The sequence below is a fragment of the Podarcis tiliguerta genome, assembly GCF_965153285.1.
Source record: "Podarcis tiliguerta genome assembly, chromosome: 13".
In the NCBI taxonomy this organism is placed as follows: Eukaryota; Metazoa; Chordata; class Lepidosauria; order Squamata; family Lacertidae; genus Podarcis; species Podarcis tiliguerta.
In genome coordinates this window covers 51,665,077-51,683,884 of record NC_139546.1, presented here as the reverse complement: position 1 = coordinate 51,683,884, position 18,808 = coordinate 51,665,077, and the positions used below count along the sequence as shown (strand labels likewise).

Genomic DNA, 18,808 nt, shown 5'->3' with positions numbered 1-18,808 from the left:
TTCGGAGGCTACAGCGTTAAAACCGCACAATTAAAAATTGGAGCGTAAAAATAAGCCGGGTCTGGAAAATATACCCTTTTGAGTGTCAAAAACTCCAACCCAGGGTAAAGAGGTCTTTGGCACTCGGTGGAAGCTGTCACAAATGCACCAGTTGCACCTCTGGTCTGTAGGTTAGGGGCCACCACAGAAAAGGCCCTGCTCTCCCCCTGAGCTTACCCCCATGTTCCCCTGGGCCCTCTCTGCTGATCTCAGCACAAACCCATTTAAAGGGACAGAAACAACCTCAAAAAATGGGAAAATGACACCAAAACAGCGTCCAGCGATCTCTTGTGCCTCTGTAATTGCAATCCCAGGAACGCTCCTGGTTTTCAGAACTGTTTCCAGAGGTTGAGAGAGTCCTTGCACCTGGCTTTTTTCAAATGTTGTTCCCAGTAAGAACGCTTGGTTTCTCGGAAAAATAATCCCGCGTTATAATTTTAGGGTTTTAAACACAGATTTGAGCATCCTGAACCAGCTCGGCTGTTTTGAAACAGGAGCTTTGTTATTATTTTAATGGTGTATATATAAAACAGAAAAATTGGGTTGGGGGTGGGGTGGAGGGTTACATGAGATCTAAACAGAAGCCCAGCCAGGAACCCGGCTGCTTTTACTGCATTTTGGACCAACTTGAAGTCCGGGGACAGTCTTCAAGGGGTGGCCCCAAGCAGCTAGCATTGCAGTAGTCCAGCCCAGAGGTTGCCAGAGGCAGTCGCCAAGTCATTTTGGAGGGAGGGGGCATCGGGGCAGCCTGTCTCCCTGCAGATATTTTGGCTCCTAGCATCCTGGTTGTGCTGTCTATAACTGAGTGGGGTTTGTGGTCCAAAAAAAAAACAAGTTTGGGAAAAGTGCTCCCCAGAGACTGATGAATTGGGGTGACAGTGAGCCCCAATCTTTTCATAATCCTAATTGATGGACAATGGATCCCGCACAGCTGGAAACACATCTTTTTACCTTAAATACATCTTGGTGTATTTTTGGTCTTTGTGGAAGCCGCCCAGAGAGGCTGGGGAAACCCAGCCAGATGGGCGGGGTACATATAATAAATTATTACTATTATTATTAAAGATCTATGCTGTTACAAGATGCGATGTGGGCCTCTAAGTAGCTTAAAAATCCCTTCGTAAGAGATGGAGATGCTCCCTTTGGGGGTGGCCACTGAAAACAGGCTGCAGGATTAAACCCACCTGTGATGATAATAATAATAATTTATTATTTATACCCTGCCCATCTGGCTGGGTTTCCCCAGCAACTCTGGGCGGCTCCCAATCAAGTGTTAAAAACAATACAGCATTAAATATTAAAAACTTCCCTCAACAGGGCTGCCTTCAGATGTCTTCTAAAAGTCTGGTAGTTGTTGTTCTCTTTGACATCTGGTGGGAGGGAGTTCCACAGGGCAGGTGCCACCACCGAGAAGGCCCTCTGCCTGGTTCCCTGTAACTTGGCTTCTCGCAGGGAGGGAACCGCCAGAAGGCCCTCGGAGCTGGACCTCCGTGTCCGGGCAGAACGATGGGGGTGGAGATGCTCCTTCAGGTATACAGGACCGAGGCTGTTTAGGGCAGGTGGGCAGTTAATCAATGGAACTCCCTCCCACAGGAGGCCACCAACCTAAAGGGCTTTGAAAAAGGATTCGACAAAACCGATGGTTTGCCCCTGTGAGAAGAGGTCGCTGGACTGGATGGGAAATTGGGTTTGATCCAAGCTCTTAAGTTAGCATGGAGACTCCAGCTCCAGAGACAGTCTACCTTGATTCTTAGGCAGGGCTCAGCAAACGTTTTCAGCAGGGGGGAGCGGTCCATTGTCCCTCAGACCTTGTGGGGGGCCGGACTATATTGGGATGGGGGGAAATGAATGAATTCCTGTGCCCCACAAATAACCCAGGGATGCATTTTAAATAAAAGGACACATTCCACTCATGTGAAAACACGCTTGTCCGCAGGCCGGATTGAGAAGGCGATTGGGCCTTAAGTTTGCCTACCCACGTTCTGAGGGGTATTTGGCCCCCTGTGAGAACAGGGAGCTGGACTGGATGGGCCAGGGGGCCCGATCCACCGGGCTTTTATGTGTGCTGCTTTTGCAATCCAAGCCGAGGGGCAGGTAATCTCAGCAGCAGCGATGTTGCGATTCTGAAAGCAGTGATGTGTGTGTGTGTAAAAGGGTGGGGCGGTGGGGGGGGGGGAAACACCCTTTGGCAAAGGTTTAAAAGCTACAACACCCCCCCCCTGCACTCCAGGAAGACAGCTGCGGATCCGCTCTGACTCACCTGCTCTCCCTCCCTGAAGCGAAATCTTGCTAAGCTCCCCAATTAGGATGCCCTGCCCCGCCCTGGCTGGCTGCCTCCCCCCCCCCCCCCCCGCCAGCATCACCGACAAACCAGAAAGAGAAGCACCCATTTCCTCCCCCTGCAGGGCATGTGGTATTTTTGCAGGCTGGATTGAGCTGAGCTGAGTGCAAGAGAGAGACACAGCTGTGGGTTAAACCACAGAGCCTAGGGCTTGCCGATCAGAAGGTTGGCGGTTCGAATCCCCGCAATGACGGGGTGAGCGCCCGTTGCTCGGTCCCTGCTCCTGCCCACCTAGCAGTGCGAAAGCACGTCAAAGTGCAAGTAGATAAATAGGTACCGCTCCGGCGGGAAGGTAAACGGCGTTTCCGTGCGCTGCTCTGGTTCGCCAGAAGCGGCTTAGTCCTGCTGGCCACATGACCCGGAAGCTGTATGCTGGCTCCCTTGGCCAATAAAGCGAGATGAGGGCCACAACCCCAGAGTCGTCCGTGACTGGACCTAATGGTCAGGGGTCCCCTTACCTTTAAGGTCCAACCATTAGGTTGGCAGGAGCAGGGACCGAGCAACGGGAGCTCACCCCGTCACGGGGATTCGAACCACCAACCTTCCGATCGGCAAGTTCTAGGCTCTGTGGTTTAACCCACAGCGCCACCCGCGTCCCCCTTTACCTTTAATGTAATATACAATAACAATAATGTAATATAGGGACTCGGGTGGCACTGTGGTCTAAACCGCTGAGCCTAGGACTTGCCGATCAGAAGGTTGGCGGTTCGAATCCCTGCGACGGGGTGAGCTCCCGTTGCTCGGTCCCTGCTGCTGCCAACCTAGCAGTTCAAAAGCACGTCAAAGTACAAGTAGATAAATAGGTACCGCTCTGGCGGGAAGGTAAACGGCGTTTCCGTGCGCTGCTCTGGTTCGCCAGAAGCGGCTTAGTCCTGCTGGCCACATGACCCGGAAGGGAAGCTGTACGCCGGCTCCCTCGGCCAGTAAAGCGAGATGAGCGCCGCAACCCCAGAGTCGGCCACAACTGGACCTAACGTTCAGGGGTCCCTTTACCTTTAAGTTGCCCCACCTGGATGGAGCAAACCCAAGAACTCCCTCTGCTGGCAGCGACGGGAAGTGGCTTTTATTCAGGGCACTGGCACTCACCTAGTTCAGTATTGTCTACACGGCAGGCAGGCAGCAGCCTCTCCCAACCATACCCAGAGGCACCGTTAGGGATTGAACCTGCGACCTGTGCATGCAAGGTGGGTCCTTCGGTTGTAGACCCCGAGGGTCGCCCAGCCCAGCCCCCTGCAATCCAGGAATCTCAGCTAAAGCATCCATGACAGATAGCCTTTGAACCTCTGCTTCAAAACCGGCAAGGAAGGAGAGACCACAACCTCCAGAGGGGAAATTCTTCCTGGTGTTTACTTGGTTCGAGTCCTGTTGTCCAGGGCAGTAGAAAGCATGCATGCTCCCTGTTCCATGGGACAGCCCTTCAGATATTTGAAGATATCTCCTCCCAGTCTCCTCTTTCCCAGGCTAACAGTCCTTCGACCGTTCCTCATCAGGCTTGATTTCCAGACCCTTGATCCTCTTGGCTGCCCACCTCGGTGCAATATCCTTCTCAAATTGTGGTGCCCAGGACTGGACACAGGACTCCAGGTGTGGTCTGACCAAGGCAGGATAGAGTGGGACTATAACTTCCTTTGGTGATGTATGGAAGTGAGAGATGGACCATCAAGAAGGCTGATCGCCGAAGAATGGATGTTTTGAATTCTGGTGCTGGAGGAGACTCTTGAGAGTCCCATGGACTGCAAGAAGATCCAACCTCTCCATTCTGAAGGAAATCAGCCCTGAGGGCTCACTGGAAGGACAGATCCTGAAGCTGAGGCTCCAAGACTTTGGCCACCTCATGAGAAGAGAAGACTCCCTGGAAAAGACCCTGATGATGGGGAAGATGGAGGGCACAAGGAGAAGGGGACGAGAGAGGACGAGGTGGTGGGACAGTGTTCTCGAAGCTACCAGCATGAGTCTGACCAAACTGTGGGAGGCAGTGGAAGACAGGAGTGCCTGGCGTGCTCTGGTCCAGGGGGTCACGAAGAGTTGGACGCGACTAAACAACAACATGACTTCCCTTGATCGGGACAGTAGACTTCCCTTGTCGCTGAGCTACGACCAAATCTCCTAGCAAGAGAACAAAGGCCTGGAAACGATGCCTTATGAGGAACGGCTAAGGGAGCTGGGCATGTTTAGCCTGGAGAAGAGGAGGTGAAGGGGTGATAGGATAGCCATGTTCAAATATATAAAAGGATGTCACCTAGAGGAGGGGGAAAGGTTGTTTTCTGCTGCTCCAGAGAAGTGGACACGGAGCAATGGATCCAAACTACAAGAAAGAAGATTCCACCTAAACATTAGGAAGAACTTCCTGACAGTAAGAGCTGTTTGACAGTGGAATTTGCTGCCAAGGAGTGTGGTGGAGTCTCCTTCTTTGGAGGTCTTTAAGCAGAAGCTTGACAACCATATGTCAGGAGTGCTCTGATGGTGTTTCCTGCTTGGCAGGGGGTTGGACTCGATGGCCCTCGTGGTCTCTTCCAACTCTATGATTCTAGTCCTCACTGTTCTGAGCAAAGGGCTGGATTAAAGAAGAACGCAGGATGCTCAATCAGGACATTCTCCCACCTGTATTTGGGTTACTGGGAGGAGTCTGGAGGCAGAACCCCCTCCCTGAATATACAATAATTCCTCATAGGTCTCTGAGCCCCACCCCACCTTGGGGGGAATCACAGCAGGTTAAGAAAAGCAACCCCAGTTTCCAGCATACAAATCCCACGAGATTCCCAGAGAACAAGACTGCAACTGTCCCTTGGCTCAGAATGCAAAAAGAGAGAGAGAGAAAGAAAATGTCCTGGAAAATCGGCCCCTTTCCTGATGTGCTTCTTGTTCAGGAGGGTGGTGGGGTGTGTGAGGGGGGGCCAGGAAGAGCCACGAACCCCTCCAGGACTCCTATTCCTTCTTGCGCTTGTCCACGGGGACATTCCAGTAATAAATCAGCTGTCCCATGATGATGCTGTTGCAGGATGACGCCACGACGTAGGTGAGAGCCATGAGGGGGTCTCCCGTCTCCTGCAGGGTGGGGAGGGGGCAAACGAGGTAGGTTTGTTTGTTTATTTGCACCCCAACTTCTCCCCCCCCCATGCCTGCCTGCCCAAGTTGGGATGCGAGGCGGCTTCCAGCAGTTTTTTTATTAAAAAACAACATCTAGACCCCACCCACACTCCACTGCAATGCAGAAAGCAACGGGGGGGGGGGGGGGGCTTGAATTCCTGCAAGCCCAACGCGTCCTTCCTTTACTTCGGGGCTGAGGCTGTTAGCCTAATAATAATAATAATAATTTATTATTTATACCCCGCCCATCTGGCTGGGCTTCCCCAGCCACTCTGGGCGGCTTCCAAAAAAATATTAAAATACCGTAATACATCAAACATTAAAAGCTTCCCTAAACAGGGCTGCCTTCAGATGTCTTCTGAAAGTCTGGTAGTTGTTGTTCTCTTTGACATTTGGTGGGAGAGCGTTCCACAGGGAGGGAGCCACCACCGAGAAGGCCCTCTGCCTGGTTCCCTGCAACTTGGCTTCTCGCAAGGAGGGAACCGCCAGAAGGCCCTCGGAGCTGGACCTCAGTGTCCAGGCTGGATGATGGGGGTGGAGACACTCCTTCAGGTCTACTGGGCTGAGGCCGTTTAGGGCTTTAAAGGTCAGCACCAACACTTTGAATTGTGCTTGGAAACGTACTGGGAGCCAGTGTACGTCTTTCAAGACTGGTGTTATGTGGTCCCGGCAGCCGCTCCCAGTCACCAGTCTAGCTGCCACATTCTGGATTAGTTGATGCCTCTCTGCCCTCCCCACCCGCCCCAGGCAGGTGAACCCCGGCCTACCTGGATGGAAGTGAAGATCCGGGCCAGAGAGCCCGCAAAAAGCAGGAAGGCTGTGATGGCGGAGAGTTGTCCTGTGTGGCCGTTGCGGTAGTTTGTGGCTGCTTGCAGGAGCTGTTGGGGGGGGGGGCACAGGGAAGGTGTGTGATGTTTTATTTATTTATTCAACTTAGGCACCGCCTAAGGGGCGATTCACAACAAGAGCACAACATATAAAATCAAACCAAAAACAATAAACCAATTTTAACCCCCCCACCCCAAATAAGCACATTCTAAAAGGGTGTTGGATGTCAAGAAGATCAACCAAGGGCCTGGTGAAAAAAAGGAATATTTTTGTCTGGTGCCTAAAGGTGTATAATGAAGGTGCCAGGCAAACGTCCCTGGGGAGAGCATTCCACAAATTGGGAGCCACTGCTGAGAAGGCCCCGTTCTTGTGTTGCCACCCCCAGACTTCTCAAGGAGGAAAAACACAAACAAAGGAGTCAGAAGGTGATTTCAAGGCCTGGGCCGGTTCATATAGAAAGAGGTGGACCTTGAGGTATTGCAGTCCTGAGTTATTTAAGGCTTCATAGGTCAAAAGCAGCACTTTGAATCGGGCCCGGAAACATCCTGGGAGCCAATGCAGATCTCTCAGGACCGGTGTTATGTGGTCCCAGTCACCAGTCTAGCTGCCGCATTCTGGATTAATTGCAGTTTCTGAGTCACCTTCAAAGGTAGCCCCAAGTAGAGCGCATTGCAGTAGTCCAAGCAGGAGATAACCAGAGCATGCGCCACTCTGGCCAGACAGACAGCGGGCAGGGAGGGTCTCATCCTGCGTACCAGATGGAGTTGGTAGACAGCTGCCCTAGACACAGAATTGACCTGCGCCTCCATGGACAGCTGTGAGTCCAGAATGACTCCCAGGCTGCGCACCTGGTCCTTCGGGGGCACAGTTGCCCCATTCAGGACCAGGGAGTCCCTCACACCTGCCCACCTCCTGTCCCCCCAAAACAGTCCTTCTGTCTTGTCAGGATTCAACCTCAACCTGTTAGCCACCATCCATCCTCCAACCGCCTCCAGACACTCACACAGGACCTTCACTGGTTCCGATTTGAAAGAGAGGTAGAGCTGGGTATCATCCGCATACTGATGAACACCCAGCCCAAACCCCCTGATGATCTCTGAGATCGGTGTGCTTCGGGGGAGCCATCTCCAGCACACACACACACACCTTGCCTCTTAGCGGCCCCCACCCCCAGGGCTGTAGCACCCACTTTGCTCCCCAAAGGTAAAGGGACCCCTGACCATTAGGTCCAGTCGTGGCCGACTCTGGGGTTGTGGCGCTCATCTTGCTTTATTGGCCGAGGGAGCCGGCGTCCAGCTTCCGGGTCATGTGGCCAGCAGGACTAAGCCGCTTCTGGCGAACCAGAGCAGCGCACTGAAACGCCGTTTACCTTCCCACCGGAGCAGTACCTATTTATCTACTTGCACTTTGACGTGCTTTTGAACTGCTAGGTTGGCAGGAGCAGGGACCGAGCAACGGGAGCTCACCCCGTCGCAGGGATTCGAACCACCGACCTTCTGATCGGCAAGCCCTAGGCTCTGTGGTTTAACCCACAGCGCCACCCGTGTCCCTTTTGCTCCCCAAACAACAAAACATCAGGCGGGTTGGCAGTCTTTGGAGGAACGAGAGGTCTAAGGGGTGCTGCAGAGTTTTAGACTCAGGCAAGCGGGCCCGCCCATGGGGCAGAGTTTCTCCGATGCCCACACCCCCGGGTGCCCCTTACCCTGCTTGTTATGATGGCGGGCATGTTGAATGCCTGGAGCGCCGTCACGACCCCCATGGGTGTGAGTGAGGAGAGCAGGAGGGCCAGGACTCCGAAGTAGACGAGGAGGAAGGTCACACCTAGGGGTTGAAACAAGAGGTGTTGTGTCACAAAGGCAGCCCTGCAACCTGGCTTAAGAATATAAGGAGGGATGATATATACCGTGTTTTTCGCTCCATAGGACGCACTGGACCATAGGAGGGGGAGAACAGGGAAATTTTTTTTTTCCTTGTTCTCCCCCTTAAAAACAAGGTGCGTTCAAGAGCATACCTTGCCGCTGCCCCCCAAGCTTGTGGGGCTGGCGGTGGGGGGAAGCGCTGTTTTCCCCCACTGCCAACCTCAAAGATCCCTGGAGGCGGTTGGAGGATGGATGGCAGCTAACAGATTGAGGTTGAATCCTGACAAGACAGAAGTACTGTTTTTGGGGGACAGGAGGTGGGCAGTGTGGAGGACTCCCTGGTCCTGAATGGGGTAACTGTGCCCCTGAAGGACCAGGTGCGCAGCCTGGGAGTCATTTTGGACTCACAGCTGTCCATGGAGGCGCAGGTCAAATCTGTATCCAGGGCAGCTGTTTACCAGCTCCATCTGGTACGTAGGCTGAGACCCTCCCTGCCTGCAGACTGTCTGGCCAGAGTGGTGCATGCTCTGGTTATCTCCCGCTTGGACTACTGCAATGCGCTCTACTTGGGGCTACCTTTGAGGGTGACCCGGAAACTACAACTAATCCAGAATGCAGCAGCTAGACTGGTGACTGGGAGCGGCCGCCGGGACCACATATATTATTATTATTATTATTACTACTACTACTGAAGCCTTTGGAGTGCAGCCATCCCGAAGCTAGAACAGCGAGATGGAGGGCTGTGCAGCACCCCGTCTCACTGTTTTGGCTTCGGGGACAGCCTTTCAAGCCCCCGCAGGGCAGCGGGGTGCCTTCACCCCGCTGCCCTGCAGAGGCTTTGCGCAGCCACCCTGAAGCTAGAACAGCTTCGGGCTGCTGCCTGCTCTCCGCAAGCTATCCGCATGCCTTCAGGAACTCCTGCCGGGCTCCGAAGACTTGCGCATAGCTGCCCAAAGCCCGGGGTGGCAGCGCCACACTCCCCACGCATCGGGCTGCAGGCAGCTATCCGCAAGCCTGCGGAGCCCGGCGGGAGTTCCTGAAGGCATGCAGATAGCTTCCTGAAGCCTGGAGAGCGAGAGGGGTCGGTGCGCACCGACCCCTCTCGCTCTCTAGGCTTCAGCGAAAGTCTGCATTCGCCCCATAGGACGCACACACATTTCCCCTTCATTTTTGGAGGGGGAAAAGTGCGTCCTATAGAGCGAAAAGTACGGCAATTGCTTCATAAACTGAAAATAAAATTTTATAGACGATGATCTACATACATCACTTTACAAAAATTATAAAGTATAATACAAACAGCAATGAACTCTTTTTCGTTACTGATTGTATTATCGTTTACAATTTTTGTTTAGTTTATGAAGCAATTCTGTATCTTCCCACCACGCTGATGAAGAATTCTGCGAAACAGTAGTCAATATCCGGAATCGCTGTTCAGTGTTGGACATCACATTTGCTGAATACACAAAGCTTCACAGCTTGTCTTTCAAAGTCTGGGACCTCGCTTCATTTAAAGATTTTCAGAGACTTGGAGACTAAAGAATTCATTTTCTACTTGTTATGGTTTGAAGGAATTCTATAAAGATTGTCTACTGTGTGTGTACATGGTCATTGTGTTGCCTAGTAGCCATCGATAGCAGCCTATCTTCCTAATTGGATTTGTCCAATCCCCTTTTAAAGCCTTCCAAGTTGGTGGCCATCGTGGCTGTCTCCTGCAGGAAGGAGTTCCACAGTTTAACTATGTGCTGCACGAATAAGAGAAGATTTATTTGTCCTTTCAACATTCAAGCTTCTTGGGTGTCTACGGCCTTTGAGTGTTATGAGAGGGGGGGAGGAAAAGCTTTCTTCATGCCAGGCATAATTTTATAAAAATTCTATTGCGTTGTCTCTCCCATCCAGCTTTTGGAATCAAAACAAGGCACAAGGGGCTAAACGTACGTGCTACATATATAGCGTGCATTTAGAATCTCCAAAATTCCTGTGGATAGCTCAGCAGGGTCCACCGTGTCGGCCGAAGCGAGGCTCGGCTTCTCGTTGCGGCTCATGAACGGGAAGGAAGAGGGCGGTTTCGGTGTGGAGGAAGGGCTTAGCTCAAAGCGCCAAAACCGGTCTGGTTAGGATCCAGGGCTGCTGAGCACCAGGGCTTAAAGGATGCAAAGTTTTGCCTTAGCCAAGTTTCCTGCCTCCGACAGGGAACAGCCAAATAACCCTATAAAGCCTATAAACGTCGCTGCGGTTCGCTGTCTCTGAACATGGAGTTTCTGCTTGGCTGTTTTGGCTAATAGCTCCATTGGCACTGCTGATAACGCCAAGGTTGCAGGTTCAATCCCTGCGTGGGACAGCTGCATATTCCTGCCTTGCAGGGGGTTGGACTAGATGACCCCAGAAACCCCTTGCAACTATGATTCAATTAAATGTACTCTAGACTCTGGTTCTAAACTCACCACGTCCTGTGTGGCCCCTGAAATGCTGGATCAGGAATCCGATGGCCACGGTTTGCAACATGAGGAAAAGAGTCTCGCCCCAGGAACTGTTGGGGGGGGGGGGATAGGAAAGAGAGAGAAAGAGAGAGATGTGTTAGGGGATAAATCTTTTGATCCAAACTCTTTTTCCAGCTCCCTGTTACCTGCCTGGAATGGTCTGAAACTCAACATCAAAAAAACAAAGATCATGGCCACTGGGCCCATCACCTCCTGGCAAATAGAAGGGGAAGAAATGGAGGCAGTGAGAGATTTTACTTTCTTGGGCTCCAGGATCACTGCAGATGGTGACAGCAGCCACGAAATTAAAAGATGCCTGCTTCTTGGGAGAAAAGCAGTGACAAACCTAGACAGCATCTTAAAAAGCAGAGACATCACCTTGCCAACAAAGGTCCATATAGTAAAAGCTCTGGTTTTCCCCAGTAGTGATGTATGGAAGTGAGAGCTGGACCATAAAGAAGGCTGATCGCCAAAGAATGGATGCTTTTGAATTCTGGTGCTGGAGGAGACTCTTGAGAGTCCCATGGACTGCAAGAAGATCCAACCTCTCCATTCTGAAGGAAATCAGCCCTGAGTGCTCACTGGAAGGACAGATCCTGAAGCTGAGGCTCCAAGACTTTGGCCACCTCAGGAGAAGAGAAGACTCCCTGGAAAAGACCCTGATGTTGGGAAAGATGGAGGGCCCAAGGAGAAGGGGACGACAGAGGACGAGATGGTGGGACAGTGTTCTCGAAGGTACCAGCATGAGTTTGACCAAACTGCGAGAGGCAGTGGAAGACAGGAGTGCCTGGCGTGCTCTGGTCCAGGGGGCCACGAAGAGGCAGACACAACTAAAAGACTAAACAACAACAGCTCTCTCCTTCAAGGCGTTGTTTTCCTTCCACCAGCAACAGCAGAGAGGAGCGAAATGGGCGCAAGAGGATCAGAAACGTGAGCACTGACAACGCCCCACCCTGCCCCAAAAAGGCAGGATTTGGGACTTTAGGAATCAGCCCTTTAAAACTCCAACTCCGGGGATCGGCTGGCGATATCGTTCCGGCAAAGGATTAGACCTCTGCAGATCAGATTGCTGTTAAAAGAACAGGAGGTGGCCACATGCTCCTGTAACTAGTGGGATTGTGCGCGCGTGAAAACGAATGTCGGGATTCGAATTCGGCACCGCCGCCCGTCGAAAGGTCTGCGTGGACCTCAGGTTGTGGTTAGCTTGAGAGGACTCCACATTACCTAGCAGCAAGACACGGATAACTCACTCCCTGAGAGCTGCCCGTTTCAGTCGTGGCTGAAGGATGGGAAAGGATGTTTCTATGTTCTCTGTTATGAACTGGTTTTGTTAAAAAAAAACTTATATACAGCAACGAAGGAGAAACTGACCCATCGGTTCTCAGAGGGGAAGCAGACTCATTGGACTTGATTTCAGCAAGCCATTTGACAAGGTGCCCCATGATATTATTGTAAAGAAGCTGGTAAAATGCGGTCTTGACTATGCTACCACTCAGTGGATTTGTAACTGGCTGACTGACCGGACCCAAGGGGTGCTCATCAATGGTTCCTCTTCATCCTGGAGAAGAGTGACTAGTGGGGTGCCACAGGGTTCTGTCTTGGGCCCGGTCTTATTCAACATCTTTATCAACGACTTGGATGATGGACTCAAGGGCATCCTGATCAAATTTGCAGATGACACCAAACTGGGAGGGGTGGCTAACACCCCAGAGGACAGGATCACACTTCAAAACGACCTTGACAGATTAGAGAACTGGGCCAAAACAAACAAGATGAATTTTAACAGGGAGAAATGTAAAGTATTGCACTTGGGCAAAAAAAATGAGAGGCACAAATACAAGATGGGTGACACCTGGCTTGAGAGCAGTACATGTGAAAAGGATCTAGGAGTCTTGGTTGACCACAAACTTGACATGAGCCAACAGTGTGACACGGCAGCTAAAAAAGCCAATGCAATGCTGGGCTGCATCAATAGGAGTATAGCATCTAGATCAAGGGAAGTAATAGTGCCACTGTATTCTGCTCTGGTCAGACCTCACCTGGAGTACTGTGTCCAGTTCTGGGCACCACAGTTCAAGAAGGACACTGACAAACTGGAACGTGTCCAGAGGAGGGCAACCAAAATGGCCAAAGGCCTGGAAACGATGCCTTATGAGGAACGGCTAAGGGAGCTGGGCATGTTTAGCCTGGAGAAGAGGAGGTTAAGGGGTGAGATGATAGCCATGTTCAAATATAGAAAAGGATGTCACCTAGAGGAGGGAGAAAGGTTGTTTTCTGCTGCTCCAGAGAAGCGGACACGGAGCAATGGATCCAAACTACAAGAAAGAAGATTCCACCTAAACATTAGGAAGAACTTCCTGACAGTAAGAGCTGTTTGACAGTGGAATTTGCCGCCAAGGAGTGTGGTGGAGTCTCCTTCTTTGGAGGTCTTTAAGCAGAGGCTTGACAACCATATGTCAGGAGTGCTCTGATGGTGTTTCCTGCTTGGCAGGGGGTTGGACTCGATGGCCCTGGTGGTCTCTTCCAACTCTATGATTCTATGATTCTATGACTTTGTGGCTGTCTGGTGGGTTTTCAATCGCAGCTATAGAAAGGCCTATACCTGCCCATACCTGAACGGAAAAGCGTTGGCGATGCTGTAGGCCATGGTGCCGGTGGTGGCAAGTAGCTCCAGGAGGATGGAATTGAAGCTCAGCCCCTCAGCGCTCTTGGCCCCCAGGATCTTGAAGATCTGGGGCAGCTTCACTGCAGAAAGATGGAGGAAGAAGTAGTCAGAGTCTTGCTCTATTCTGCCTCGGTCCAATTCTGGGTGCCATAATTTAAGAAAGATGTTGAGAAGTGAGAGGTGTTTAGGCCAGGGAAGAGGAGACAGAGAGGGGATGGGGTGTGTGTGTTATTGGGTTGCTGTTTTTATTTTTATTTTATATATATGTATATATGTGTGTGTGTGTGTGTGTGTATATATATGTATGTAAAGGTACCCCTGCCCGTACGGGCCAGTCTTGCCAGACTCTGGGGTTGTGCGCTCATCTCACTCTAGAGGCCGGGGGCCAGCGCCGTCCAAAGACACTTCCGGGTCACGTGGCCAGCGTGACAAGCTGCATCTGGCAAGCCAGCGCAGCACACGGAACACCGTTTACCTTCCCGCTGGTAAGCGGTCCCTATTTATCTACTTGCACCCGGGGGTGCTTTCGAACTGCTAGGTTGGCAGGAGCAGGGACTGAGCGACGCACCCTGCCGCGGGGATTCGAACCACCGACCTTTTGATCGGCAAGTCCTAGGCGCTGAGGCTTTTACCCACAGCGCCACCTGGGTCCCATATATATATATATATAAAATATTGCGGTTTTAATGTTGATCTTCTACTGTGAACCACCCCTGAGACCTCCGGGTATAGGGCAGTATATAAATTCTATCTATCTATCTCTCTCTCTACCTACCTACCTACCTACCTATCTCACCTTATTATTATTCTCAGTATTATTATTATAAGTGCTATTTATTAAACTTATTGGGGGTTTTTCTTTCCAATGTAAGTCAAAACGACACACACACACACAAATATATATATATTCCGTAGAGAATACACATGCACAAAACCAAACAGGAAAGCCTTTTTAAAAAAAACCTTATAGTTTATATTAAAAGTCAGATTATCTGACTGGGGAGTCCAAGCGTCCGTACCCATGAGGGAACCAGCCACGATGGCGAATCCGAGGCCCTTGCTGATGAGGATTTTGAGGCATTGAACTGAAGGGACAAGGGGAGAGAGACAAAAGGAGACAAAACACAATTAATTGCTAACAGTGATGCTTTTTTTCTTTTACAATACTCCTGTGATGTGGGACATAAATCCCAATTTCTGCACTTAGCAGAAAGCTCCGTGAGAGAGCAGCAGCAGCAGCAGCCTTGCTTTCTGCATGGCAGGGATGAGGAGATTTCACCCCTCCCATATCCAAGAATCTCCTGAGGAGTCTGCTGATTCTGCAGAGAGGAGGAGGCGTGTTCTGCTCTCTACATATTCTGCTCCAGCACCACAAAAAAGAGTCGGTCAGTGTGTGGGTCAGTCAGTCAGTCAGTCAGTCAGGGAGAGAGAGACTGAGTGTTAGAGATTGTGTGTTTAGATAAGGTTGCTGCTAAGAGCAGCTGCAGACACTCAGTGCGGTTTAGCATTCATTTATGCTTAGGCTCATTTAGCTCTGTATATAGTTGTATAATAGATCAGATCAGATACTTTATTCAGCTATAAGCCCACAAGGTAAAACCAGTCAATAAATAAAATAGCATTTTACATTCTAAAATATCAACTAAAATATTTCAATGCATAATCTCCTTCACGTTACGTACCATCTCTAGATATACCATATTGTGGCCTTGAATATAAGGATTGTGGATAAAGTTTACTAGATTTTTAATAGTCATGCAGCATTCCATGAAGTCTTTTATATGAAAGAACTGAATTCAGGAATCTGGCAACCTGTAATGTTCTATAAGAGTCAATGTCCTGGAGTAGATAGACAAGATGTAATTCGGGTGGTTTAGCAACAGTTTCCAAAATGATTGAACTCAGAATCCTTGATCGGGGAACCAAATATAGAGGACAATTAAACAAGATATGATAAAGGGATTCTATTGATTTGTTGTCACATGCGCATAAAACAGAGGTTTTACCATTAGAAAATCTATTGCTCAGCACGTTTGAGGGGAACACATTAAATCTCGCTCTAACAACAGCGAATCTATGCGACGCAACCGATAAGGTAGACAGATATCGCTTCTTGGCCTTTTGGCTAAGATCAAGTGTAGTATAGTTGTATAATAGTTGTAGATAGAATAAAGAAGACATTCTACAGAGCTGCTCTCCGCGTTGTTTATATACTCTGCTGTACTCTGCTGAACTTTGCTGTACGACGACTGTCTTGTTGGAGTGAATCCGGTCTCACAACTCTGGGCTGTGAGTCCACAGCACTTTGACCTGTTCCTGTGCAGAAGGTGGTCTCTGGAAGTGCTACCCAGCTCGCCTAGCCCAGTCGGGGCTGAAGCGGATGAGTCCAGTTAGTGGCACTGGCTCAAGGGCGATGCTGACAAGGCAGACATTCCACCGGTGAGGTTTCCCCCATCACTTCCTCAGTACGCTTCACCTGCTAGAAGTCTACCTGACAGGCGCCGAGCCAATGACAGCCCTGCTTGAAGGGAAAGGGGCGGGGCTTAAAAGACCCTAGGCAACCATATGAACTTCGTGCCCAAAACCAACATGGCGCGGAGAGCCTTCACTGTGCTTCGTCCACGACCCTTTTTAGGAGACGATGGACAGCATCTTCATATTGAAAGCTTTTTAAAAAAAACCCCAAGCTTTTCTCCCCCCCAAAGGATAGTTTCATTTGTAATTCTAGGGCTAAATGTTAATAAAATTAAAAATCTCGTGGTACTTCCGCCCGGCTACAAGGTGAGAGAAGAGAGGACGCCCGGAAACGGAGCCGACGGCCACTTTCGCCCTCTACCAAAATGGCCGCCGGGGTAAAATTTCTCCCTTCACCAAAATGGCGCCCAGTCGCCCCCCACAGGACACTTCCGCCCGGCCAGGCGTTGCTACGGCGACGACGTGACGGGTCCCCGACAGGACAAAAAGGGCGCCGAAGAGCGCGCGACTCACTGTGCAAGAGGTTGAGGCTGAGGAAGAACTCGTCGTAGCAGTTCTCCGGGAGGACGTGCGGGACCAGCAGGCCCTTCAGAGCCGTCGACGCCGCCATTTTGACGAAGGTGGGAGCGAATGAAGCTGGGCGAAACCTCCGCCTCCATAACCCCTACGGGCCGGAGAGCGAGAGTAACGCCTTTCCCTGGCGCGCATGCGCGGCGTCTCCCACTTGCCCGGCGGCCATTTTAACCCTGCCGACCAATGCGCAGGCGCGCCTCGTGCGGGCCGCCATTAAAAGAGCTGCGCGTGCGCACAGCGGGCGGCGGGCGCCTGAACCCGCGCATGCGCATTCTCCGTGGGACTTTTCTGTGTGTGGTTCCTCTGCGCATGCGCCGTTTTTAGCCTGGCATCCTTTGCCAGCGCCCTGAGCTGAGGTGCCGCTTTCCCATTGGCTGGAGCAAACTTTGGTCAAGGGACAAAATGGCCGCCACGCCTGGGCAGCCATCTTGCCCCCCAGGTGGCACCCCTGGCCCAGGGAGGGGCGAGGGGGCGTCCCAGCTGCTGCCCACCCTCAGCCGGGGCACCGTGGCCCTGTGCCTCCTCTACTACATGCGCCTCCAGCGGGGCCGGCGCCTGAGGGAGGCCGCCCGACGTCGCCGCGCCGCCCGCCACCGCCGCGCCCAGGCCCGCCAGCGCCAGCGTTTCGCCCTGCTGTGGCTCTGCCGGACGTTGGCCCGGGCGCCCGGCCTGGCGGGCTTCTGCCAGGAGCCTGGCAGCGGCGGAGACGGCGGCCTTCCCCGGCTGCTGCGGGAGCGGCGCCTGTGGAGCAAAGCCCGCAGCTCGGCCTTCTGGGAAATCGTGCGCGCCAAGGCCTTCAGCCAATGGGAGTGGGTGGAAAACTTCCGCGTCTCGCCGGGCACCTTCGACTACCTCTGCGCCCAGCTGCGCGGAGCTATCCAGCGGCGGGACACCAACATGCGCCGCGCCATCCCGGCCGACGTGCGCCTGGCCATGACGCTGTGGCGCTTGGGGGCCTGCACCGAGTACCGGGCGGTGGAGCAGCTCTTTGGCGTCTCCCGCTCCACCGTCTGCAAGATCCTGCGCGACGTCTGCGAGGCCGTGGTGGGCATCCTCACGCCGCTCTACGTGCGGCCCCCGGACCCTGCGGAAGTGGCCGCCGGCAACGGCTTCCCTTTGCCCCAGCTGGCCGGCGTGCTGGGGTCCCTGCACGTCCCCATCCGCGCGCCCAACGAGAACGCGGCCGGCTACTACAACCGCCACGGCTGGCACTCGGTGGTGGTCCAAGCCGCCGTCGATTCCCGCGGCTGCTTCTGGGACATCAACGTCGGCTGCCCGGGACGGGTGACGGACACCCAGGTTTTGTGCACATCTGAGCTGTACCAGCGTGCGCAAGAGGGCGAGCTGTTTTCGGGGGCGTCCCAAGCCATCCGTGGGGTGCAGGTGCCCGTTTACCTGCTGGGCGGCTGCTCCTACCCCTTCCTCCCGTGGCTCATGAGGCCCTACCGGGACGAGGTGCTAACTCCCGCCCAACACCGCTTCAACGAGTACGCCGCTGCCGCACGAACCGTGGTGGGGGTGGCCTTTGGCCGCCTGCGGGGACGCTGGCGCTGCCTCACAAAACGCAACGACACCGACGTCTCCTTCCTGCCCACCCTCATCGCTGCCTGCTGCACCCTCCACAATGTCTGCGAGGCGCGAGGGGACGTTTTCCAGCCCTGTTGGATGGAGCACCACGCTGACGAACAGCGGGAGGAACACCCGTTCGACGACGGAGCGGAGGAGGAGGAAGACACGGAGGCCGTGGCGATCCGTGACGCGCTGGCGTCAGCGCTGAGAGGCTGATTGGGGAAGGAGCTGCAAAACGCTCCTCTGGGAACAGAGCAGCTCGTGTCGCTGCGGGAATCTGCAGGCCGTCAGGTTACACAGAACGTTTTGGCAGGCAAATCTGCGCTGGCTGGCAGGGGCTTGAGAAGAGTTGAAGAATCCAAAACTGCCCAAGGCGCATGGACGCCATGCGTTTTGAAGTTCAGCATTCGCCGTCAGGAACCTCCCTCGATAACGTTAGCGGCAATTATTTCACCTGAATTGTGTTTCCGATCTTGAGGACTAGTGCCAAAAATGCAAGGGTGGGTTGGGGAAAGGAGAAAAGCAGAGTGGCTTGGGAGGGTGGACATTGGGGGAGACCGAATAATATTTGGAATTTGGAGATTAGAAGTGAGTGTGCCGTATCCAAGTGGAAGAGAGGGTGGGTTTGGAGCATGCGGGAAGTGGGGAATACTGTTGTCGTTTAGTCGTGTCCGCCTCTTTGTGGCCCCCTGGACCAGAGCAGCCAGGCCCTCCTGTCTTCTGCTGCCTCCCGCAGTTGGGTCAAACTCATGCTGGTCGCTTCGAGAACACTGTCCCACCATCTCGTCCTCTCTCATCCCCTTCTCCTTGTGCCCTCCATCTTCCCCAACATCAGGGTCTTTTCCAGGGAGTCTTCTCTTCTCAAGATGTGGCCAAAGTCTTGGAGCCTCAGCTC

The 18,808-nt window shown here is 52.6% G+C and overlaps 2 protein-coding genes across 3 annotated transcripts in view; both read right to left on the bottom strand.

The window, feature by feature from the left end:
• The window catches only part of CD68 (CD68 molecule), a 116,004-nt gene that overhangs the window by 85,016 nt on the left and 12,180 nt on the right, over positions 1–18,808 (bottom strand). The window contains exon 6 of one of the 2 annotated variants that reach the window (XM_083410553.1): positions 3,355–3,373. The exons of the other annotated variant lie outside the window; for it this stretch is intronic. Coding sequence (XP_083266679.1) covers positions 3,370–3,373 — 4 coding nt within the window. The 3' untranslated portion in view covers positions 3,355–3,369. Of the gene's footprint in view, positions 1–3,354; positions 3,374–18,808 lie in introns of those variants that run through there. 2 annotated transcript variants of the gene reach the window in all.
• MPDU1 (mannose-P-dolichol utilization defect 1) lies at positions 4,965–16,430 on the bottom strand (the record flags this gene model as incomplete). Its single annotated transcript, XM_083410773.1, is given in 8 exon segments — positions 4,965–5,425; positions 6,235–6,345; positions 7,998–8,116; positions 10,596–10,681; positions 13,244–13,376; positions 14,316–14,381; positions 16,285–16,393; positions 16,395–16,430. Coding segments are annotated over 8 exon segments (780 nt in total). The 3' UTR covers positions 4,965–5,305.